The 25672-nt window shown below is 43.5% G+C and overlaps 5 protein-coding genes across 5 annotated transcripts in view; all 5 read right to left on the reverse strand.

Annotated features, from left to right (window-relative positions):
- Positions 1 to 1753, reverse strand: part of LOC113606782 (protocadherin gamma-B2-like) — a 3338-nt gene extending 1585 nt beyond the window's left edge. The window contains exon 1 of the mRNA XM_027081405.1: positions 8 to 1753. Within this exon, the coding sequence (XP_026937206.1) occupies positions 8 to 1411 (1404 nt within the window). The 5' untranslated portion in view covers positions 1412 to 1753. The remainder of the gene's footprint in view (positions 1 to 7) is intronic.
- Positions 1754 to 6397: 4644 nt separating this feature from the next.
- LOC113606930 (protocadherin gamma-A4-like) lies at positions 6398 to 9171 on the reverse strand. The gene has a single exon (XM_027081826.1). It carries the CDS (start codon positions 8844 to 8846, stop codon positions 6399 to 6401), a length of 2448 nt encoding a protein of 815 aa, XP_026937627.1. The 5' UTR covers positions 8847 to 9171; the 3' UTR covers position 6398.
- Positions 9172 to 10089: 918 nt separating this feature from the next.
- Positions 10090 to 13877, reverse strand: LOC113606932 (protocadherin gamma-B1-like). Its single transcript, XM_027081828.1, is given in 1 exon segment — positions 10090 to 13877. A coding segment is annotated over 1 exon segment (1497 nt). The 5' UTR covers positions 12568 to 13877; the 3' UTR covers positions 10090 to 11070.
- Positions 13878 to 15048: 1171 nt separating this feature from the next.
- LOC113606931 (protocadherin gamma-A3-like) lies at positions 15049 to 19581 on the reverse strand. Its single transcript, XM_027081827.1, has one exon. It carries the CDS (start codon positions 17867 to 17869, stop codon positions 15338 to 15340), a length of 2532 nt encoding a protein of 843 aa, XP_026937628.1. The 5' UTR covers positions 17870 to 19581; the 3' UTR covers positions 15049 to 15337.
- A 242-nt stretch (positions 19582 to 19823) lies between these two features.
- LOC113606933 (protocadherin gamma-A2-like) lies at positions 19824 to 25425 on the reverse strand. The gene has a single exon (XM_027081829.1). The coding sequence runs from the start codon at positions 23091 to 23093 to the stop codon at positions 20613 to 20615; it is 2481 nt and encodes an 826-aa protein (XP_026937630.1). The 5' UTR covers positions 23094 to 25425; the 3' UTR covers positions 19824 to 20612.
- Between the last annotated feature and the right edge of the window lie 247 nt (positions 25426 to 25672).

Raw genomic sequence — 25672 nt, forward strand, 5'->3', positions numbered from 1 at the left:
TGGAGGCTCCAGGCGGGTTGTTTTCTGCCACGTGGACCACGTAGGAGGCCTGGTGGAAAACTGGAGCGTTGTCGTTGACATCTGCGAGGCGCAGAGTGATGCTTATACTAGAGGAGAGGGGCTGCTTGCCTCTGTCGGTGGCCATTATAGTGACGTTGTATTCTGGGATCTCCTCCCGGTCCAGGGTCCTGTCTGTCACTAGCTTGTAATAGTTCTTCGAGTAAGATTTCAATATAAACTCGGTCTTTCCCAAGATTTGGCAGTAAACTTCTCCATTTTCTCCAGAGTCTCTATCTCTTGTTTTTATCAAGGCGATCACTGTTCCTGGTGGTGAATCCTCTGGTAGGGGAGTAAATATTGAAGTCACAATCACTTCTGGTGCACAATCATTCTCATCGAGAATTTCGACTTGGACACTGCAATGGGCTGCTAGATCTCCAGGATCTTTCGCTTCTATAGTGAGAGTGTAACTACTAGCGATTTCAAAATCAAAATCATCCTTTGTCGTGATTTCTCCTGTTCTTCTGTCTAAGTTAAAAAATCGTTCCACTTGTTCATCCACATTATGAAAGGAGTAGATGATCTCTGCGTTGACGCCCTCGTCCTGGTCGGTGGCTGTCAGTTGAAGCACTAAGAAGCCAGGGGGCACACCCTCTTGCAGGCTGACCCTGTACACGTCCTGGCTGAACACTGGGGGATTATCGTTGGCATCTGTGACTTGGATTTGGATCTGGGTGGTGCCACTTTGGGGTGGGTCCCCACCGTCTACAGCTGTCAGGACCAGGTGATGAAAATTCTGCTCTTCTCTGTCCAGAGAATGTTTCAGAATCAACTCAGGATATTTACGTCCATCTGGAGTCTGTTTCTCTGTGAGATCAAAGTGCTCATTTTCATTAAGGTTGTATCTTTGCAGTGAATTAGGACCAACATCCAAATCCAGCGCTGGGTCTAGTGGAAATGTTTTACCTGGCTTAGTGGATTCTCCAATTTTTAAGTCAATCTTACTCTGTTTGAATAGCGGAGTGTTGTCATTTATATCCTGTACTATTACTGATACATGGAAAATATTTAGTGGGTTTTCAGCGACAGTATCGAAATCCAGAATGCACAGAGGCTTCTTCCCACAAATCTGCTCTCGGTCTATTCTATCACTCACAAGTAAGTCCCCGCTCTCAGGGTTTACAATAAAATATTCCTTCTCCGCGGTAACCCGCAACTTCCGGGCCGGCAAGTCCCGGACACTGAGCCCCAGATCCTTGGCGAGGTTTCCTACCACCGAGTTCTTGGCCAGCTCCTCGGGAATTGAGTAGCGAATTTGGTCTGGGAGAGCCCCGCGGATCAAAGACAGCAGGAAGGGCAACAGTACCTGCCGCCACCGCGCTCGGCCGCTCCTCTCTGCGCTCGGCCTCATCCTGTCTCCCTCCACTGCTGCTCCGCTCCTTGGTCGGGAGGAGGAATAAGCAAAGTCCGGGATAGGGTCACTTTTCCTGCTTTCGTTTCCACTATCCAAACCTGTACTGGCCTCCCTTGTGTGGTTTGTTTGAGCAGGAAGTTACCCTTTCAGAGGTTCCCAAATGCGTCTCTGATTATCATCTCTTCCTTCTTTTGACCTACAGCGACGCCCAGAGGTTTTCCCCAGAAACTGCACTAATGACTTGTAAATGTTTTGCAAGGAACTATTTTTGTTTTCTCTTTTTTTTGGGGGGGATTTACAAGGAGTATTTATTTGTTTTTAAATAGGTATACATTCATACAGTTCGAAATTCAAAGGCACGTATGGCATATTTTATAGGCTCTCCCTCTCTGCTTTCAACAACATATTTCTCCCAGGAGAAATGAGTGCTATGTTTTTTGTGTATCATTCCATTAGTATGTTTTGTAGAGTTCAGCAGATTTCTAAAAATATTTTCCCCCGGTTTTAGACACAAAAGTATACAATACACAGTGTTTTGCATCTTTCTTTTTTCACTCATTATATCTTTTTTTTAATTGATGGAAATTTGCTTTTTATTTTTTGACAGTTTGCAGATGTTTCTTTCAAATTCTCAACCATTTGTTAGTAATAAAATGTAATTTTTTGATTGTTATCCAATTTGAGGAAACTTCTATTGAGTTTCCTTGAAATCTGAGCTATAAGACTTTGGTGCGTTTTATTTTATTAAATTAATTTTTATTGGAGTATAGTTGCTTTACAATGTTGTGTTAGTTTCTGCTGTACAGCAAAGTGAATCAGCTATACGTATACATATACCCTCTCTTTTTTGGATTTTCTTCTCATTTAGGTCACCACCAAGCATTGAGTAGAGTTCCCTGTGCTGTACAGTAGGTTCTCATTAGTTACCTATTTTATACATAGTAGTGTATATATAACTCATTATATCTTGAAGATAACATATTCTAACAGTACATAAAAAGGTTTCCCATTTTTAATTTCTTATGGCTATGTAGTAGCCCATCATATAATTGTGCAATTTTTTTAACCAGAAATATTACTTTCTAAAAGAAACCCAGTGTCCACTCAAACAAAAATGTATTTCCATGTGATATTAGTTATAAATTATCTACTGCCCTCCTAGGCATTTAAAAAATATATATCACTCTGATTCTGGAATGTATTCTTAATGCCAGCATGCAAATATGTCTGTCACAGTTTCAAGACAATTGATATTTCCAAATTATATTTTAAAGCTTCAGCATTTTAAACGATCTATCCTCAGGTACGATTTGTTTCTCAATATTCATTAATTATTTTCTCTTTCCTCTCCTCATGCCAGCTAGTTGTATCATACCACATTCCTGTTTTACTCTATGTATTGCACCACAATTTCCCATGAAGATAAAGGCATTTAGAAACTCAAACTCTCCTTCTTAAGCTGAATTGAGGCATAGTCCACAAACTATTGCTACAATTTCCAGGTATCCAAAGTTCACTAATTTTTGCAGTCCTAGACATTCATGAATATTTTCCCCAAGTCATATCATCCCAGAGCCCAACAGTGACAGAGATACCTATGAGCAATTTTTGGGACCAGGGCTGAGACCTTCTTACTAAATAGCATAAATCATATCAGTTTAGAATCTAAGTCACCCAACCTGTATAAGAGGCTCCCAAGATGAAAAAGGAAAGATTTTTAAAAGTTATGTTTTCCTCAGAAATCAAAAAGGGTCTCATAGTGATACCATAATAGGTAATTCAGAAATTATTAAAATCACTCCTGCAAGCTATTAAATATGAGTGAAATTAAATGGGCAATATTTTTGGTAATCACAGAAGTGCACCAGAGGAATCACACATAGTCAGTTGGTGCATCTCACAAACTGCAACAACACAATATATGAAATGTACCAATCCTGTTGAGAAACTATTCCTGTTAAAGTTATATCTAAATGTTAAGTATATTCCCCAATATTTATAAATTGCCATTGTTTAATCATAATGGAAAATACCTATCCCAAAGGAAAGAAAAGTAAATTTCAAGCAAAGTACATTAGGGTGTAAAAAGAGGAAATTTTAAAATACTCAGTCCAGACACAACAACAGCTTCATAAGGGAGAATGCTTTAATATAAATATACACAATTGCCTCCTTAATAATTGTGAATTATTTCACAATTCTAATCTATCCTTTCAGTAATGCCTAAAGGAAAATGGCTTTAAAGACGTGAGAGGCAGCAGAGAAGAAAAAGAAATAGAAGGAATTCAAATCGGAAAAGAAGAAGTAAAGCTGTCACTGTTTGCAGATGACATGGTACTATACATAGAGAATACTAAAAGATGCTACCAGAAAACTACTAGAGCTAAGCAATAAATTTGGTAAAGTAGCAGGATACAAAATTAATGCACAGAAATCTCTCACATTCCTATACACTAATGATGAAAAATCTGAAAGAGAAATTAAGGAAACACTCCCATTTACCACTGCAAAAAAAATAATAAAATACCTAGGAATAAACCTACCTAAGGAGGCCAAAGACTGTATGCAGAAAACTATAAGACACTGATGAAAGAAATTAAAGATCATACAAATAGATGGAGACATATACCACATTTTAGGATTGGAAGAATCAACATTGTGAAAATGACTGTACTACCCAAAGCAATCTACAGATTCATTGCAACCCCTATAAAACTACCAATGGCATTTTTCACAGAACTAGAACAAAAAATTTCACAATTTGTATGGAAACACAAAAGACCCTGAATAGCCAAAGCAATCCTGAGAAAGAAAAACAGAGCTGGAGGAATCAGGCTCCTGGACTTCAGACTAAACTACAAAGCTACAGTAATCAAGACAGTACAGCACTAGCACAAAAACAGAAATATAGATCAATGGAACAGGACAGAAAGTCCAGAGATAAACCCACGAACATATGGTCAACTTTTTTTTTTTTAATTTATTTTATTTTTTATTTTTGGCTGCGTTGGGTCTCCGTTGCTGCACACAGGCTTCCTCTAGTTGTGGTGAGCAGGGGCTACTCTTCGTTGTGGTGCATGGGCTTCTCACTGCGGTGGCTTCTCTTGTTGCAGAGCACAGGCTCTAGGCGCGCGGGCTTCAGTAGTTGTGGCACACAGGCTCAGCGCAGGCTCAGTAGTTGTGGCACACAGGCTTAGCTGCTCCGCGGCATGTGGGATCTTCCTGGACCAGGGCTCAAACCCGTGTCTCCTGCATTGGCAGGCGGATTCTTAACCATTGCACCACCAGGGAAGCCCTGGTCACCTCATTTTTGATAAAGGAGGCAAGAATATAAAATGGAGAGAAGACAGCCTCTTCAATAATTGGTGCTGGGAAAACTGGACAGCCACATGTAAAAGAATGCAATTAGAACATTCCCTAGCACCATACACAAAAATAAGCTCAAAATGGATTAAAGACCTAAATGTAAAGCCAGACACTATAAAACTCTAGAGGAAAACATAGGCAGAAAACTCTATGACATAAACCACAGCAAGATTCTTTTTGACCCACCTCCTAGAGAAATGGAAATAAAACCAAAAATAAACAAATGGGACCTAATGAATCTTAAAAGCTTTTGCACAGCAAAGGAAACCATAAACAAGATGAAAAGACAACGCTCAGAAGGGGAGAAAATATTTGCAAACAAAGCAACTGACAAAGGATTAATCTCCAAAATATACAAGCAGCTCATGCACCTCAGTCTCAAAAAATCAAACAACCCAATCCAAAAATGGGCAGAAAACCTAAATAGACATTTCTCCAAAGAAGATATACAGGTTGCCAACAAACACATGAAAGGGTGCTCAACATCACACATCATTAGAGAAATGCAAATCAAAACTACAATGAGGTTATCACCTCACACCAGTCAGCATGGCCACCATCAAAAAATCTACAAACAATAAATGCTGGAGAGGGTGTGGATAAAAGGGAACCCTCTTGCACTGTTGGTGGGAATGTAAATTGATACAGCCACTATGGAGAACAGTATGGAGGTTCCTTAAAAAACTAAAAATAGAACTACCATATGACCCAGCAATCCCACTACTGGGCATATACCCTGAGAAAACCATAATTCAAAAAGAGTCATGTATGACAATGTTCATTGCAGCACTATTTACAATAGCCAGGACATGGAAACAACCTAAGTGTCCATCGACAGATGAATGGATAAAGATGTGGCACATATATACAACAGAATATTACTCAACCATAAAAAGAAACGAAATTGAGTTATTTGTAGTGAGGTGGATGGACTTAGAGTCTGTCATACAGAGTGAAGTTAAGTCAGAAAGAGAAAAATACCATATGCTGACACATATATATGGACTCAAAAAATAAAAAAAGGTTATGAAGAACCTAGGGGCAGGACAGGAATAAGGACACAGACATAGAGAATAGACTTGAGGATATGGGGAAGGGGAAGGGGAAGCTGTGACAAAGTGAGAGAGAGGCATGGACATATATACACTACGAAACGTAAAATAGATAGCTAGTGAGAAGCAGCCACAAAGCACAGGGAGATCAGCTCAGTGCTTTGTGACCACCTAGAGGGGTTGGATAGGGAGGGTGGGAGGGAGGGAGATGCAAGAGGGAAGAGATATGGGGATATATGTATATGTATAGGTGATCCACTTTGTTATAAAGCAGAAACTAACACACCATTGTAAAGTAATTATACTCCAATAAAGATGTTAAAAAATAATAAAAAAATAAAGACGTGAGAGGGTTAGAAGTATAAACTTAAGAAATTGCTGCTGAAACTATAACTGAATGAAGATTACAAAGGATAAGTAATCAATAACTATTAGGCGTAGTAACTGTTATTTATCATTATTGAAGGATCATTTGCCATTCCACTTTAAAGCACTTTAAAGAATACTAAAAAAGAAGTGTCTTTTATATGTAATTGGAGACATTTATGCAGCTCTCTGCCTACGTTTCAGTGTGGCAAGATCTGACTCACCTGTTGAAGACTGGGTTCTCCTTTTCTTTCAGGTAAATCTTGAGATATCAGGAGAGGCCCACTTTTCTCACAGCTCTCCTGGCTGATGAGCGTGTCCGCGTAGTTGGGCTGCGGGAAGATCACGTGACTCCCCCGCGAGTCCGCGGTGAGCGAGACCTCGTGGGAATAGGTCTGCAGGAAAGCCCGCACCCCGTCCACACCCACAAAGTGGGAGGCGGGCACGCTGGCCAACCTGCTGCCTGAAGCCTGGAGCAGATGCGACATGTGCCAGCGCCGCAGTCTGAGCGCCAGCAGCACGATGATAAATGCGAGGAAGACGCAGGAGACGGCGGCCACCGCCACCACTAGGTACAGCGTGAGGCCCGAGTCATTAGGGTCCGCTGAGGGCTTCAGGCTGCCTAGGTCAGTCAGGACGTCTGGGATGCTGTCAGCCACGACCACCGTGAGTGTGACTGTGGCGGAGAGAGGGGGCTGGCCGTGGTCCTGGACCGCCACCACCAGGCTCTGCTTGAGCGCGTCTCTGTCCAGCAGGGCCCGCGCTGTGCGCACCTCCCCCGTGTGCAGCCCCACCGCGAAGAGTCCCGGCTCGCTGGCCTTGAGCAGGCGGTAGGACAGCCAGGCGTTCTGGCCCGAGTCTCTGTCCACAGCCACTACCTTGGTCACCAGGTAGCCAGGCTCTGCGGAGCGGGGTGCCAGCTCCACACCCGTGGAACCGTCAGTGGGGAGGGCGGGGTACAGAATCTCAGGTGTGTTGTCGTTCTGGTCCAGCACGAATATGGTCAGAGACACGTTGCTGCTGAGTGGAGGGTCCCCGCTGTCGCTGGCTGTCACAAGTAGCTGCAGGTCTCTAACCTGTTCATAGTCAAAGGAGCGCAGAGCATACAATACACCTGTGTCAGAGTTGATAGAGACATAGGAGGAGAGAGGCGCCTCCTGCAGCTTGTCCTCAGCCAGAGAGTAAGTGACCATTGAGTTCTCGTTACTGTCAGGGTCATGGGCGGTCACAGAGAAGATAGAAGCTCCCCTAGGATTGTTTTCTGGAATGTAGGCCAAGTAGGAAGCTTGAGGGAAGGCAGGTGGGTTGTCATTGACGTCTGCCACGTTCAGTGAGATGTGTGTTTCTGTAGACAATGGTGGAGTTCCGTGGTCAGTGGCAGTTACAGTGATGTTATATTCTGAGACTTCTTCCCTATCCAGAGTCCTGTGTGTCAACAACCGATGATAATTTCCAAAGGTCTTTTCAAGTGTGAATGGCAGATTATCTGGAATAGAACATGTGACAAGGCCATTCTCTCCTGAATCACTGTCATGCACATTGAAAAGTGCAATTACTGTGCCTGGGGAAGAAGTTTCTTGAATAGAGCTGGTGAGAGATGTAACTGTGACTTCTGGGGCATTGTCATTTACATCCAGAATTGTCACCAGTACCTTACTTCTGGCTCGGAGACCAGGCCCATCATGGGCTTCTACATCTATATCATAGAACCCAGAGTCCTCATAATCCAGATCCCCCAATACTGTTATGTCCCCAGTGAGAGAATTCAAGTGGAATAGCTGGGATATTTTATCTCTTACTTTCCGGAAAGAATATGTGACTTCTCCATTGGCTCCTTCATCTGTATCAGTGGCTTTTACTGTGAGTAGCCTGGAGCCCACCGGCACGTTCTCCTGCACACTCACATGGTACTCGGGCTGAGTGAATACTGGGGCATTGTCGTTGGTATCCACAAGTGTTACATGAATCCTGGCAGTGCCAGAGTGAACCCGGTCGCCTCCGTCGAAGGCGGTGAGAACGAGATGGTGAACCGCCTCTTCCTCGCGGTCCAGGGCGCGCTCCAGCACGAGCTCAGGGTACTTAATCCCATCAGCTCCTCTTTGCACATCCAGGGAGAAGTGACCATTCGAGCTGAGCTGGTAACCCTGCAGAGAGTTTATCCCTATATCCGGATCAAAAGCTTCAGGAAGAGGAAATCTTGTCCCAGGAATTTCACTTTCAGCTACTTTTATTTCCCTTTGCTCTGCCCCAAAGTTGGGCGCGTTATCATTAACATCGATTATTTCCACTTCTACTCCAAAAATCTTCACGTTGTCCTCTAGGAGAATCTCCAGGTTTACTACACACTTTGGAGATCTGTCACAGAGCTCCTCCCGGTCTATCCTGCCCGCAGTGACCAAGCTGCCGCTTCGCAGGTTCAGAGCAAAAAGCTGCGTCCTACCTCTGGAGACGATGCGGACTCCGCGCTCCGCCAGCTCCCAGGGCTCCAGCCCCAGGTCCTTGGCGATGTTGCCCACGAAGGAGCCGTTCTCCAGCTCCTCAGGCACCGAGTGGAGGATATGTTCGGCCCGGATTTCCCACAGGGCCCCCAAGAGAACGCAGATCCCGATCAGCCGGCTGCAGTCTGGGCAATAAGGAGAAGCCGCCATTATAGCCCCGCGGCGGAATAGCTTGCTCGTGGGTGTTCCCTTGGTGGAGGCCTGAGGATTCCAAGGACCTTCAGGGTCCAAGATAATGTGCTTTCACCGTTGGATGCTGGCGCTCTCGGGGGTCCAGTTCGAAGCTTTCTAAAGCCCCAGAGCTAGTGCTTTGTAATGCAGAAATCTTGTGGTTTGTATTAATTTCCTGGTTCTTTTCTTCCCCCGATTGGTGAACAGCGACACTCAGAGTCCTAACCTGTTACTGCAGTCTATTCTTGGTAAATAAAGAATCACTTGCGTACACCATTTCTTTGCCCTATTCTATTTTTCCCCAAAATGATAAAAGTCAAACACCTGCTGTTCAATTTGCAATGAAAATCCAGAAGTGATCCAAAGATTCCTGTACAATAAGACTTATAAAATAATTTATTTTCTCAGAGACAATTTTTTTTTTGGTAAGAATTTTTCTACCTCTTTTTAAGTTTTTGCATTATTTATTCTCATAGCCCAATTTCACTACTGTGTATTGCATAAGGGACATATTTATCCCTCCCAGGAACAAGGTTATACTTGAAGACTGAAAGAATAAATGGATGAAAAGACAGGTCTGGGCTCCAGTCCCAACCTATGCAGAAACAAGTATTCTCACATGGGTTGACCCTTTAGAATCTGGGGCAAATTTTCAATTCCCTTGTAAGAAAATATCTACTGTTCAAAGAGTTAGCCTTACCCCTGTGCAAATGGGCTTGGCAAATACGATAATAGGTTTGGGAAGGACATTTGCTCATTAATTTTATATAAGAAGATTCTAGGCCACAGGTTATATCTGTGATGATCATGTTCACAGTGAGTTCTCACTCTAGAACAGCACCTCTCCTAGAGTATACACTGAAATAGTTTTTCAATGCTTAACGAATGAGTCATTAATGCAGCTGCAAAACCTAAAACAATGGGTAAATGACCTTAAAAGGAAATAATAAAGGTAAGAAGACAGAAAAGTTAAACTGAAGCACTGTGAAGAGGAAATGGTGTTTCAGTGATCATTTCCACATTAGGACACATCCAGAAGGTATTATCTTACTTTTATTTATAAGTTTACTTTAGTTTTGATTTTAGAAATAACCAGTAAAAGGAACTATTTTAGTAATTGTATATAATCATTGCATGTTTCATAGTTTTCTTATTCATGAATACTTAATTTACTAATGTGAGAAAACTTGAAATAAAGCAGCAAGGTCTCAGTTCTTTAGATTATTACCCACATAATAATTAGTTTCTAGAAATTACTCATAAATTTTGACCAGACACAAAAGTCCATTAACTATTCAGAGTTTTAAAATTCTCTGACTTTGGAGAATAGATTAAAAGTATTTTCCACAATCCTCAAAAGACTCACAAATTGCTGGGGATTGGGAGGTAAAATAAAATATTTTGAAAAAATTTGACTCACTTCTCAGAAACCTATACTAAAAAAAGTAATATAGAAAAGGCTCTGCATACAAAAAATGTTTGTTACATTCCTTACTACACTAGTGACAAAGTAGAAAGGGTATAAAAATAAATTATTTAAGAATGGTCAAGAAAATTATTCTTGACAGATTTTGAAGTGGGAAAAAAGACACAAATTTAGTGATTCAAATGTAAAACCTGGCAGTCTTTGCTGCACGTGATAAGGCAAAAAAGTGCTAAGAGAATTATTGGAAGGCTATATTAAAATACACATCGCAGAAAAAAAGATAAACAACTAGAATGTATTTGATGAAGATGAACATTAACTTAGGCAGAAAGAACTGTCAATACATTTACAATACATTTACACATCAACTAATTAAGGACAGTTCTATTACTAAGGGTGGTGACATCCAAGAGAAAGCTATCTTTAGCAGGATTTGTTGACCATATAGAAATGCCAAGAGTGCAAACTGAGTAGTAATTAGGTAACTGCCAAGACTACTGAGCAATCAAGGGACCAATCTCCACCCATCCTATATACCTCCTCTCCCACTACCACCACTAGAACAATGAACAAGGACCGAAAATAATGATGCACTGTCGAGAATAAAATACAATAATAAAATTTAAGTAAGTCTGCAAAAACTCACGTGATGGGAAAAAGAGGAATCATGAGAGATTTGGGAGTCTTCATTACTGGCACATATACCCATAGAAGGATCTTCACCTAGGAGATCCGGAGGGGTAGCTGTTTCTTGGGTCACGTTGTGAAAATTAAATTTCACAATTTAAATCGCACAATTGAATGCGAGGCAACACACAGATTGTAGGAATAGAGCAATGTTCCCTCACTGTAGTTGGGGGGAACCCTCCGTCCAGACTTGGAACTCAGACCAGGCTTAAAGCAGCTCCAGGCAGCGGGGCTGGAGGAGCATCGAAGGTGTAGGGCGACCGCCAGAATCACTGCCAGGAGGAAAAGCACTGAGATCAAGGCCAAGGTCACCACCAGCTAACACTGCAGCTCAGCTTGGGGGTCAGTGGGCTCAGAGTGGTCACTGCGGTCCGGCAGCGCCTCCTGCAGGCTGTCCGCGAAAACCAGGAGCAGCGTGGCGGTGGCCGAGAGGGGCGGCTGTCCCGCATCGCGCACAGCAACCAGCAGGCGCTGGCGGGCCGCGTCCCTGTCGCCCAGGGCCCGCGCCGTGCGCACCTCGCCCGTGCGCAGCCCCACGCTGAAAAGTCCGGGCTCGCTGGCCTGCAGCACGTGGTAGGACAGCCAGGCGTTGTGTCCAGAGTCGGCGTCCACCGCCACCACCTTGGTGACCAGGTAGCCGGGCTGCGCGGCGCGCGGCACCGTGTCGAAGAGCGCCGAACCGTCGGGCCCCAGCGCCGGGTACAGCACCCTGGGCGCGTTGTCGTTGCGGTCGCCCACCAGCACGCGCAGGCTCACGTTGGCGCTGAGCGCGGGCGAGCCGTGGTCGCGGGCCTGCAGCGTCAGCTCGAAGGCGCGCAGCTGCTCGTGGTCGAAGGCGCGCTGCGCGAACACCACGTCGCTCTGTGCGCTCACGGACACGTAGGACGACAGCGCGCGCGGCTCCAGGTCGCTGGCCAGGATGGAGTAGGAGACTTGGCCGTTGGGCCCCAAGTCTGGATCTGAAGCGCTAACTTGGGCGGTGGAGGCTCCAGGCGGGTTGTTTTCTGCCACGTGGACCACGTAGGAGGCCTGGTGGAAAACTGGAGCGTTGTCGTTGACATCGCGGATGTGTAGGGTGATGCTTGTACTGTAGGAGAGGGGCGGCTTGCCCTTGTCGGTGGCTGTGAAGGTAACATTGTACTCTGCCCTCTGCTCTCGGTCTAGGGCACCGTCAATCACTAGCTTGTAATAATTCTTGGAGGTGAATTCTAATTTGAAGGGAACTCCTTCCTGAATATAGCATGCCACCATATCATTTTGCCCAGAATCCTGGTCTCGGACTTTAATGAGGGCTATTATGGTTCCAAGGTCTGAGCCCTCGGGAATCTGGCTAGAGAAGGACATTAATGTCACCTCTGCACTCACACTGAAAAACTCCTCTGCACTAATCCGCAGTTTTCGAGCTGGCAACTCCTGGACCCTGAGCCTCAGATTCTTGGCCAGGTTCCCCACCCTTGAGCCCTTGGCCAGCTCCTCTGAAATCGAGTACTGGATCTCCTGGGAGATTGCCCTCCACAACAAAGACAGCAGGAAGAGAAGCAGTACCTGACTTCTCATTGTTTCAGCTTTTCTGGAGCTCCTAAGCATTTCTTGAACTCTCTGGGAAGCTGCTCTTCAAGATGTCTCTGGGATGTTTAAAAAAATCAATGACAGCTCCCTGGACTTTTGAGATTTGAGGGTAGGACTTATTTGTTAGGCGCTTGAGGTTGCACAGGAGGTGCGTTTGCGTTCTGATGTGCACAGGACAAAGCAGAAAAACACTCTGCCCATCACTCCTGCAGAAATGAGAACCCTTATGTTCCCTTTGGTCAACAGTAGCACCCAGAGGTTGTCTGAGAAAACTGCATATTGCCCAACTATTTATTCCTCAAACGGTAAGCTCTTGAACCTATATATCTTGCCTTTTTATTTGTTGGAAAGAACAAACTATTCAAATTTTCCCTTTAAATCTGATATTTTCTAGCTTTTCATAATCTTTGAAGTATTGCCACCATTTTATTCTTCTTTCTTCATTAAATATTTTTCATAAGGCATACAGCTTTTTTTTTTCAGTTTTGGGGGCAGAAATATCTTTAGTGATTCCACTGTATTTATAAACACTGGCATGGCTAGTATGGATGTAACCAATTAGGTTACTGGTAGTGGATAAAAGGTCTAATCTTTGCAAAAAAAGGAGTGAGTCAAAGCCCTAGACTTATTTTAATATATTGCTCATCATTTTAAAACATAGGTAATCTTCCCATTACGTACAGAGGAGCCTGATATTTTGTTAAAAAGACCAATCTAAGAACAAGAGACCAATTTGAGCACACACATGTTTTTATAAAACTAAATCCTGTGTAAGCTTATTTATTTCTTTGAAATCAGTGCTTCTTTACTATATGACTGTATACACAAATACTCCTTAATGCCAATTCTCAGCTCCAGTAAATTTATACCATTAATAAGTGTAATGAGTTTGATTTGACCACTGGTAAATCTTGGAGAGGAAGTGAGAGTTCTTAGACACTCCATTTTGAAACTTACCTGTAATCCTTGAACCAGTCTTGGGTAACTAAAACAAACACCTTTATTTCAAATGCACTACCGAATTAAATACAAACTCAACAATTTATTCTATTATTTTGCAGTGCTAATCAATACCCCTCTTACATTCCAGTCAAGACAGATTATTATCTGTTTTCTGAAGACATCATTTTCCTTGTTTTCCCTACTTCATGCCTTTATACTTTCTGTTCCTTTTATTATAAACCCTCCTCCCTTTTTATTGTAATGAAGTCTTGCCTATCCTTCAAAAATCCTTTTTAGTTAAAATGGGATGTCTGAGACTTCTTATAATCCATACAAGTAGATGCCTTTGTACTCTGTGCATTTTCCCAGGGTATATGTAGGCTATACTATTTTTTAAAAAATTAATTTATTTATTTTTGGATGCATTGGGTCTTCATTGCTGTGTGCGGGCTTTCTCTAGTTGTGGAGAGTGTGGGCTACTCTACGCCGCGGTGCGTGGGCTTCTCATTGAGGAGCATGGTCTCTAGAGTGCAGGCTCAGTAGTGGCACCAGGCTTAGTTGTCCGTGGCATGTGGGATCTTCCCGGACCAGGGCTCGAACCCGTGTCCCCTCCATTGGCAGGCAGATTCTTAACGACTGAGCCACCTAGGCTATGTTTTATATGAAATTCTTAGAAAATTCTCTTTGAACATATAAAGTTCCCCTGACCCGAGCCATTTAATTTTTTTTCTCATTACAAGGAAAGGTATATTAATATTGTAAAGATTTTTCCTAAAAAATATTCCAAAGGTAATGTGCCTTTTTTCTGTGATGCATTTGTAGGCTTGGGTGAGAATATACACTTCTCTGCTTTCAGTTATTTCGTTCAGGTCCTTTTGTCTCACACTTTTGACTGTACCTTTTCCTAACACACTGAAGGAGAGCTGTATTCCTTTGTTTGAGACCTAATGAAATCTATTTTGGCCTAATTTTGGATGACTCTCTGGTGCGATTTTATGGGTGAAATTAATTTCATAAATTTCAAAATGGGCCAACAATTTCTAGCCCAAGAAAGTTGTAGGATTCCCATTCCATTGTTGAAGTGGATGGTCTGGAAACCTCTCATAGAGGTTAAGACATATCTCCTAACATTTTAAAATCCTTCCCAAAGGACAAGACCTGCCACTCCAAGGCTCATAACAGTTTAGGCAATTGAGCTTCCCACCTTCAGAGAAAAGGCTGAAATCCATATGGATACACACACACACACACACACTTTAAGTATACAAAGTAGGGACTACATGCCAGGTAAAAGAATTGACCAACATCTATGTTTTTTACCCTATCATTTTTATGTCATCAGGATGAAATGAGTTTGGTCTGTCTTGGAAGGAGTTAAGCATCATATTATTATAGCCTAAAATACCATATATATATGTGTTTATATATATATAATATATATTATATATATATATGCTTTATATATATATATATATATATATGCCTGTTTACCAGGATAGACTAGGTAGGTTGAAGTGACAAACTTCATCACAGTGATTTAAAATGAAAAAAGTCTACTTATCGCAGGTATACAGATCAATGTTGAGTCAACCACAGGGCTCTTCTGTCACTGTAGTTATTCAAGGACCCAGATAGATGGCACAGTCACAAGTTCAACGAGTAAGTTAGAAATCTGGTAATTTTTACAATGGCAACTAGAACTTCGTTTGGGAAGAAATTCACATACTTCCATTTACAATGTATTGGTCAGAACTATTTACTAGGCCCACTCAGCCATACCAGATCAGCAAGTGCAGCCCCACCACAATCCCAGAAGAAGAGAGGAACATATATTTAAACAAAAGAATCAATGACGACCACATTGCTTTATTTTCAAATAAATGTGTGTTAAAGCTTTATAATAACCACACTGGCATAACTGTTCTTTATAATGTTCAAAAAGAAATAAGCTCACCTGAATTTGCTTGGCATCTCCTTTCATTTCAAGTAAATCTTGAGATATCAGGAGAGGCTCGCTTTTCTCACAGCTCTCCTGGCTGATGAGCGTGTCCGCGTAGTTGGGCTGTGGGAAGATCAAGTGACTCCTCCGCGAGTCCCTGGTGAGCGAGACCTCCTGGGAATAGGTCTGCAGGAAAGCTCGCACCCCGTCCATGCCCACAAAATGAGAGACAGGTACGCCCGCTGGTACACCTCCCGAAGCTTGCAGCACATGCGGTCTGTGCCAGCACTGCAGTCTGAGCGCCAGCAGCACGACGACAAAGGCCAGGAAGACGCAGGACACTACGGCCACTGCCACCACCAGGTACAGTGTGAGGCCTGAGTCGTCAGGGTCTGCTGAGGGCTTGAGGCTTCCCAATTCGGCCAGGACGTCTGGGATGCTGTCAGCTACTGCCACTGTGAGAGTGACTGTGGCAGAGAGAGGGGGCTGGCCGTGGTCCTGGACGGCCACCACCAGGCTCTGCTTGAGCGCGTCTCTGTCCAGCAGGGCCCGTGCTGTGCGCACCTCGCCCGTGTGCAGCCCCACCGCGAAGAGTCCCGGCTCGCTGGCCTTGAGGAGGCGGTAGGAAAGCCAGGCGTTCTGGCCTGAGTCTCTGTCCACAGCTACCACCTTGGTCACCAGGTAGCCGGGCTCTGCAGAGCGGGGTGCCAGCTCTACACCCGTGGAACCATCGGTGGGGAGGGTGGGGTATAGGATTTCAGGTGTATTGTCATTCTGGTCCAGCACGAGTATGCTTAGAGACACGTTGCTGCTGAGTGGAGGGTCCCCGCTGTCACTGGCTGTCACCAATAGTTTCAGGTCTCTAACCTGCTCATAGTCGAAGGAGCACAAGGCATACAGGACTCCGGTGTCCGAGTTTATGGAGATGTAGGTGGAGAGAGGTGCCCCCTGGAAGGCATCCTCAGTCAGTGCATAGGTGATGTGGGCGTTCTCGATGCTGTCAGGGTCCTGGGCGGTCACAGAGAAGATGGAGGCTCCCCTGGGGTTGTTTTCAGGAATGTAGGCAGAATAGGAGGCATGAGTGAAAGCAGGTGGGTTGTCATTGATATCCGCCACATGCAGGGTGATGTGTGTGTCTGTGGACAGCGGCGGACTTCCCCAATCTGTAGCTCTCAGAGTGATGTTATATTCGGACACCTGTTCACGGTCCAGGCATCTGGCTGTCACTAAGCGGTAATATCGGTTTATTGATTTTTCTAAATTAAATGGCATATTTCCCAGAACAAAAACTGTGACTTGCCCATTTTGCCCCGAATCCCGATCATGCACGTTGATAAGGGCAATTTCCCTTCCAGCAGTAGCCTCTTCTGGGACTGATCCTGTGAGAGAAGTAATCGTAATTTCCGGGGCATTGTCATTCACATCCAGAACTGTGACCAGAATCTTAGCTCTTGAAAGGAGACCTAGTCCATCTTGTGCTTCAATTTTAATTTCATAGAAAGTAGCATCCTCATAATCTAGGCTTTGTGATATTGATAAATCCCCAGTCACTGAGTTGAGATTAAAAATCTGAGCGATTCTCCCAGGCATTTTATCTAGTACATAGGATACTTGAGCATTAAATCCCTCGTCAGGGTCAGTGGCATTCACCGTGAGCAGCCAGGTGCCTACCGGCAAGTTCTCCTGAACACTTACTCGATACTCAGGCTGAGTAAATACTGGTGGATTGTCATTTGCATCCAGCACTATCACTTGGATGCTCAAGTTGCTAGAATGAACAGGGTCGCCACCATCAGAAGCAGTTAGGACAAGCTGGTGAACTTTCTTTTCCTCACGGTCAAGAGCCTGCTGCAGCACCAGCTCTGGGTACTTGGCCCCATCAGAGACACTCTTCACAGCCAGGGAGAAGTAGTCATTGGGGCTGAGCTGATAGTTCAGCAGAGAGTTCATGCTCACATCTGGGTCAAATGCAGTCTTAAGTGGAAATCGAGTTCCTGGAACCGTTAGTTCACCAATTTTTATTTCCAATTCCTCCGTTAGAAAATCAGGAGCATTGTCATTAAGGTCTTTAATTTCTATCTCTACTTCAAAAATTTTCAATTTGTCTTCAACCAGGATGTTAAAACTCACCAGACACCGCGCGCTCTGAGCGCAGAGCTCCTCCCGGTCTATCCTGCCCGCAGTGACCAAGCTGCCGCTTCGCGGGTTCAGAGCAAAGAGCTGCGTCCTACCTCTGGAGACGATGCGGACTCCCCGCTCCGCCAGCTCCTGGGGCTCCAGCTCCAGGTCCTTGGCGATGTTGCCCACGAAGGAGCCTTTCTCCAGCTCCTCTGGCACCGAATAGCGGATCTGCCCGCATCCGGTCTTGCACAGCGTCCCCAGAAGCGCGTACAGCAGGGCCAGTCCTCCGCCATTTCTGAATCTCAGGTAATTGGTCATTTCCTTTTTGGTGAATTATTCTCTCTGAATTGGGTACCAATTTCTCACGACGGACTTCAGTCTTATTTTCTCAAGGAACTAACCCTTTCGTGGGCCTAATTTATAGGTTACGGAGCTGGCTGACTGAAAGGGTGAGCTTTGGAGCAGCCTCGGATCTTGTAAATGTGATTTGCTGGTTCTTTGCTCTTTGGAAACAAGGAAATGGATTAGCTCTTCAGTGGCGTTTTCCTCCTTGAGTGGTGAACAGCGACGCTCAGAGGCATAACCGTTTACTGCACCCTCTTAGACAAACCCAAGCCAGACTTTCTGTTTCTCAGCACCTGAAATTCTTTTTATCAGAGGTAATGGGATCAGTTTTTATTTCACATAACTGAATCGCTATATGTTAAAGGATGTGACTTCAAGTTATCTTCCTTGGGAAGCCATGAGCTAATCTTAAGATCATTAATATTGCTTCAAACATGCTGAAGTTACTGTTTTGAAATGTTCAAAGTTTAAGAACCTCACAGAAATATCAGCCATATTTATAGGCATGCCTCTTGAAATTTGTCCTTGAAAGCCTGACATCTTGGTTTCAATATTCTCCATTTAACCCATTCATTAAACACACATATAATTAAGTGTACGACAAAACCTAGGGATTTAAGGTGAACAATATGAACACAGCCACTTCCTTCACAGAGTTACAAGGATATAAAAGCAAACAAGGAATTACAGTGCATTGAGATAACTACCATAATGGGAGAAGCCAAGGGCAATGGGAGGGCCTCCAACCTGGCCTTGGAAGTTAGCAAAGGCTTCCCCAAGAAACATGAGAGGAGTGGATCAGGGATAAGGCCTGGATGTGAGAGAGGAGAGCATGGGAGTGCCTAGATGTGAGAGAGAAACCACAGAACTTCAGGGTACTGAAAGTAGTCCACTTTGCCTAAATCTAGAGTATGAAGATGTTTTTAAGGACTGAAAAACTGAAACTAGTAGAGATAAAGTTTTGTTTTATATGCCAGAAACCCTTTTCCTGTATTTGTTTTCCTCTCCAAGCACAGAAATAGGAATTCATTTGTCACTTCAATCATGATGCATTATATACCTATGTATAAGTCATTTATTTTCAGGAAGCGTTACTATAAGCACTAGAAGGAACTTTTTATTCAATTTTCATCAGTTCATAGTTTTATTTACCTGCAAAATGTTATGACATATTATTCCACAGTGAGTTCCAACTTTATCTCAAAGAATATTACATAACAGTAGTAAGACAATGGAATGCATTGTTTCAGATCAATTCTCCCTCCAATGCCCTTAAACAATAAAGAATCACAGCACCTTAAAGAATGACAATACCATTATATACATGACTTAGTACATGATTATTTCCACATAAAAGATGATCCCATTTATATATTAGTATAATTTTTGTTCTCTGTTATTAAATATATAACTAACATACTAAAAGCCAACATGGGAAGAGGAATGGGGAAGGTAAACTTGGTTGTAAGGGGGACTTATGTTGGTTGAGGAATTGGAAACATTTTTAACAGCTGCTGTGAGTAGGAAATTTTGAGAAGAGAAATGTAAAAGGAGAACCTTTAGGGGCAATAATTTGATATGGTCTCTGAATCCCTTGAGGATATATATTATTTTTAAAGATAAGAAGGCAATGTGGTTTGCACATATGAGAAAAAATAAAAGTAACGGCGGGGGAGGGGGGGAACATCCCTGCCGGCGCAGTGGTTAAGAATACACCTGCTAATGCAGGGACACGGTTTGAGCCCTGGTCTGGAAAGATTCCACATGCCATGGAGCAACTAAGCCTGTATGTCACAACTACTGAGCCTGCGCTCTAGAGCCCGCAAGCCACAACTACTGAAGCCCGTGCACCTAGAGCCCATGCTCTGCAACAGGTGAAGCCATCGCAATGAGAAGCCCACGCACCACAATGAAGAGTAGCCCCTGCTTGCTGCAACTAGAGAAAGCTCACGTGCAGCAACGAAGACCCAACGTAGCCAAAAATAAACAAATAAATAAATAAATTTTTTTAAAAAAGTAACACGGAATAGAAACATCTTTACTGTTATACAAACCATGTATTATAGAGCAAATGATAACTCAGTCACTTCTTAAAGGAACACAGAGCTACTTTAGAGGCTAATGAGATTTTTAACTAAACAGAGATTCCATGACATACCCTCCTGAAACACGGTGAAGTATATATATTTCTAAATTTGCATCTTTTAATAGGGAAGATCATGCAAATCAAGAAAAATGAAGAATCTCACTGCCAAACTGAAGAAAAAATATTAAGACTGAGTGAGAAGAAAACAACCAACTAAAGTATTTCACTATTCATAAACAAATATAAATAAACATAAAAGCCTTAAATTTTAAAGGAGGGAGGCAACTGGGGAAACATAAAAGTCAACATTTATATTTCTAAGAAGGAAAGAATTGTTGATCCAGGTGCATGAGATGGTTTCCTCAGGGACGAGAAAGAAGTATGAGAAGCCAGACACGCCAGTTCCTCAGGCAGTGGTCTTTTGATAACCTAAATATCACCTTCACTTACTAACTCCTGATTTATAATCATGACGCAATGATTCTAGCTCCTCTTCCTGTTTACACTGTGTGAACACTTAGAACTAGAAAGAAATAATTCACCAGGACTAATTTCCTAAAAATTGAATATATCCGCAAAGAAATATGGGAAATAGAAAAGGTATGGTAAACTGTGGAGACAGCTAAGTAATTAGGTAAATTTATTTCTTTTAGCAAAGTAGCTCACAGGTATATTGCGAAGAGAATTTACCTGAGAAAAAGTTTCTTCTTTGTCTTCAGGTATAAGTTGAGGTTCTGAAAGAAAATCCTTTTTCTCACAGCTCTCCTGGCTGATGAGCGTGTCCGCGTAGTTGGGCTGCGGGAAGATCACATGACTCCCCCGCGAGTCCGCGGTGAGCCAGGCCTCGTGGGAATAGGCCTGCAGGAAAGCCCGCACCCCGTCCACGCCCACAAAGTGAGAGGCGGGCACACCCGCTAACCCGCCTCCTGAAGCCTGGAGCAGGCGCGACGTGTGCCAGCGCCTCAGCCTGAGCGCCAGCAGCACAATGACAAAGGCGAGGAAGACACAGGAGACCGCAGCCACCGCCACCACCAGGTAGAGTGTGAGACCTGAGTCGTCGGGGTTGATATAGGTCCTGATGCTGCCCAAGTCAGCCAGGGCCTCGGGGATGCTGTCCGCCACTGCCACGGTGAGCGTGACCGTGGCCGAAAGAGGGGGCTGGCCGTGGTCCTGGACCGCCACCACCAGGCTCTGCTTGAGCGCGTCTCTGTCCAGCAGGGCCCGCGCTGTGCGCACCTCGCCCGTGTGCAGCCCCACCGAGAAGAGTCCCGGCTCGCTGGCCTTGAGCAGGCGGTAGGACAGCCAGGCGTTCTGGCCTGAGTCTCTGTCCACAGCCACCACCTTGGTCACCAGGTAGCCGGGCTCTGCAGAGCGGGGTGCCAGCTCTACACCCGTGGAACCGTCGGTAGGGAGGGCGGGGTACAGAATTTCCGGCACGTTGTCGTTCTGGTCCAGCACGAATATGCTCAGTGACACGTTGCTGCTGAGCGGTGGCTTCCCACTGTCATGCGCTGTCACCCACAACTGCAGTTCATGGAATTGCTCATAGTCAAAGGAACGCAGCGCGTAGAGGATGCCAGTGTCAGAGTTGATGGAGATGTAGGAGGACAGAGGTGCCCCCTGAATGATGTCCTCAGCTAACTTATAGGTTACATGGGCGTTGTCATCACTGTCAGGGTCATGCGCCATCATGGAAAAGATGGAGGCACCTCTGGGGTTGTTTTCTGGAATGTAGGCAGAGTAGGAGGTGTGGGGAAATGTGGGAGGGTTGTCGTTGATGTCTGTCACCTGCAGTAAAATGTGAGCATCTGTGGACAGAGATGGGTTCCCTCCATCTGTAGCGATCACAGTGATGTTGTATAAAGAAAACTGTTCCCTGTCAAGGACTCTGGTTGTAACCAGTCGGTGGTAATTGTCCACTGACCTTTCTAATTTGAAAGGAAGGTTCTCCGGGAGTGAACATGTGATAAATGCATTCTGCCCAGAGTCTCTGTCATGTACATTGAAAAGTGCAATTATGGTTCCTGGAGGAGAGTCTTCAGGAACTGAGCTGGCAGAAGACGTCATGTAAAATTCTGGGGGATTGTCATTTACGTCGAGAACAGTGACAATGACCTTCGTTCTGGTCAGAAGGCCTGGACCATCCTGAGCTTCAATATCAATTTCATGGAATTTGGCATCCTCATAATCTAGGCTTTTTGTGATCGTTATTTCTCCAGATGATGACTTAAGCTCAAATACCTCTGAGGTTTCTTCAGGATTTTTCTCCAGAAAATATGCCACTTGAGCGTTGTATCCCTCATCTGCATCAGTGGCGGTCACTGTGAGTATCTGGGTGCCTACGGGCGTATTCTCTGGAACATTTACATGGTACTCGGGCTGTGTAAAAACAGGCGCGTTGTCGTTCGCATCCAGGACCATCACGCGGATGCGGGAGGTGCCAGATCTGATAGGGTCGCCCCCGTCCAAAGCCACAAGAACGAGATGGTGAACGGCCTCTTCCTCACGGTCAAGGGCACGTTCCAGCACCAGCTCCGGATACTTATTCCCATCTTTTCCGCTTCGCACGTCCAGGGAGAAGTGGTCATCTGAATTAAGTTCGTACCTTTGGAGGGTGTTCTCTCCGACGTCTGCATCATGCGAGCTCTTCAGAGGGATCCGGAATCCTGGCATAGTCATTTCACTGATTTTTAGCTCCAGTTCCTCTACTACAAAGCGAGGGGCATTATCGTTAATATCTGTTATTTCCACCTCTACTGAATAAATACTCAATTTATCTTCCCGGAGTATGTTGAAACTCAGCAGACACCGCGCGCTCTGAGCGCAGAGCTCCTCCCGGTCTATCCTGCCTGCGGTGACCAAGCTGCCGCTTCGCGGGTTCAGAGCAAAGAGCTGCGTCCTACCTCTGGAGACGATGCGGACTCCGCGCTCCGCCAACTCCTGAGGCTCCAGTCCCAAGTCCTTAGCGATGTTGCCCACGAATGAGCCCTTTTCGATCTCTTCTGGCACAGAATAGCGCATCTGCCCAGCTCCAGCCTCCCATAGGGTCGCCAAAAGAAGGCACAGCAGGACAAGCCTTCCGCGGTTTGGCAACTTTAGCAGAGCCGCCATTTCTTGAGCTGCAGTCTTTTCTCCCAGGCAACTTCCAGCATCCAGGCCGGGATTCCAATCTTTATTCCTCAGGGTCTGATGTGACTAGCATTCACGGGACCCAGGTAACTGTGGAGAGAAGTAGTGGGCTGCTGGACTTAATTTTTTTTGCCGTCCCGAAGCTTGCGGGCCAAACGCCCAGCCTTTTGTGTTATGCGAGCCGTAATGTTGGAGTGGATGTCTCACAGGCTTACTTCTTAGGTGGTCAACAGCGACGCCCAGAGGCCTAAGTAATTTCTGCACTCTTTCAGGTAAACCCAAGTTATTATTTGTTGCCCCTGTGACTTTCAAGTTGTTTTGAAGAATCTTACAGTTCTAAGATACCTTAGAAGTAGCTCTTTCAAGTCAGGAGTCTTTTTTTCAGAATGAATAAGAATGGTGTGAATGAATGTGACCTTGATAGTAGTTGCAAGGAGAGTATCATTGAATGTTGGAGGCATTAATCAAGGCAGCCTCTGCCCTTACGCCAAACATCTTCAACCTCTTATTTTATATTCAGAGACAATAAGATTAATCTAAAAATATTAGCTACATTATATTCTAATGTTATATATTTTAAATTTCTGTGCTTAATGGCTTAGTATTGAACTTCAAAACCTGTATTTTCCCCCCAAAATCTGTATTTAAATTATTGAATTTTCGGACATTTAATTGGGTGACTACCCAATTAAGGCCTGACACTTTGCCTGATTGATGCTGGAGATAGAAATGGTGCACCTGACGAATACAGTCCCTGTTCTCAGGAAGCTTACAGGATAAGGGAGGACATAGTAAAGTACACAGAGTATTTTAATAGAGTATGGTAACTGCTATGATGGTTGGAAACCCTGGGCAATGGGAGAATACATAGGAAGGGTATCCAGCCTAGATTTGGGGGTCAGGAAAGACTTTTCCAGAACAAGATTGAAGCTGGATCCTAAAGGGTATGACTGGATCAAGAAAGAGGCTGGAGTAGTGTTCTAGAACCTTAGTACAAATTCTTGGAGGTGAGAGGCAGCACGAACATTAAGGAAACTGAAGGTGGTTTGTTCCTTGTTCTTTTCAAGATTGTTAGGGCTACTTGAGGTCCCCTGACATTCCATATGAATTTTAGGATGGATTTTTTTCTATTTATACAAAAAAAGGCATTGGGATTTTGATAGGGATTGCACTGAATCTGTAGATTGCTTTGGGTAGCTCTATAAGTTTTTGATAGATACTCTTTATCAGGTTAAGGACGTTTCCTTCAATTTCCAGTTTGCTAAAAGATTTTAATCATGTGTTGAATGTTCTCAAGACCTTTATTATGCCTCTATTGAAATGAACATATGGCTTTTTATCTTCAATCCCCTAATATGAAGTTTTATATTATTAGATTTTCTTATATTGAAATATTCTTGCATCCCTAAGTAATAAACCCCATTTAGTCGTAAGCTATAAATATTACATATATAGTAGATAGGATTTTGAATCAACATTCTTGAGCGAGATTGCACACTTCTGGTCTCATTTCAGTCTTTTTGCCTTTTGGCTTCTTCCCTATTGAACTTTTTTCATTTTTAACACATTCCTCTGAGAACCCTGATGAAATATTTATTGGAAACAATTGATATTAACTCACCATGTTTTCTAGTAGAGCCTCTAGTTTGTTTTTTAAAACTTTTTCTGCAACATTGTTTTGATACTTTTGAGTCTCATTAAATAACTGCTCGACATCCCTTATTGTAGTTCTCTAAAGATTTCTGTTTCTTTGTCTTTGACAACATCTGGTTTTACTCTGTATATTATTTCCCACTCATGTTTCTTGCTTCGTATTAAGCTGTTTTATTTTTTCCTAGTCTTACTTGCTTTTCCTTCCCTTTCTCTTTTCCAGGTCTTTGTCTATAATCAGAATTTGGGGTTTTCTTTTAAGATCTCTAAAACGAATTTTAGTCATGCCATCTGACTAGCCGATATTAGTCCCAGCACTGGACTTGACAGTAGTTTCATTTTCTCCCCACTGGTGTCGGCTTCTATTGCTTCATCATCATAATTCTTCTTTGTTTGCATTTCAATAATTTATACTTTTTGTTACTTTTCCTATTATTTTATTTAAATTTATGCTAATATTATATCTTTCTTGCTCTGTTTCTTGAGTGGCAAGCTAAACTCACTTGTTTTAAATCATTTGCTTTTTGAAATTCTTATAGTTGTCTACAGATTTACCCCTAAATATTCTTTTCTCTGCATTCCACAATTTTTAATAAGTAATATTTTAATTCTTGTAGTTTTTATTTCATTGTGATTTTTTAAATCCAAGAGTAATTCAGGGTTGTAGATTTAAATGTCCAAACTTTTCTGTTTCCTTTTACTATTTTAAAATGTTTGCTTTGTGATTTTTCCAGCTTTATTGAGGTATAATTGACAAATAAAATTGTAAGATATTTAAAGTGTACAACATGATGATTTGATATATGTATACATTGTGAAAGGATTCCTCTACTGAGCTAATTAACACATCCACCGCCTCACGTATTTACCTTTTTGTGTGTGTGTGAGAGCATCAGGTTCTACTCTTAGCA

The sequence above is a fragment of the Aethalodelphis obliquidens genome, unplaced genomic scaffold (assembly GCF_003676395.1).
Source record: "Aethalodelphis obliquidens isolate GAN/ISIS:26980383/991018 unplaced genomic scaffold, ASM367639v1 scaffold45, whole genome shotgun sequence".
Classification (NCBI taxonomy): Eukaryota; Metazoa; Chordata; class Mammalia; order Artiodactyla; family Delphinidae; genus Aethalodelphis; species Aethalodelphis obliquidens.

Coding starts and splice junctions, on each gene's coding strand:
- LOC113606930 (XM_027081826.1), bottom strand. CDS start 8,846: ATGGCGGCTTCTCCTTATTGCCCAGACTGCAGCCGGCTGATCGGGATC.
- LOC113606931 (XM_027081827.1), bottom strand. CDS start 17,869: ATGACCAATTACCTGAGATTCAGAAATGGCGGAGGACTGGCCCTGCTG.
- LOC113606933 (XM_027081829.1), bottom strand. CDS start 23,093: ATGGCGGCTCTGCTAAAGTTGCCAAACCGCGGAAGGCTTGTCCTGCTG.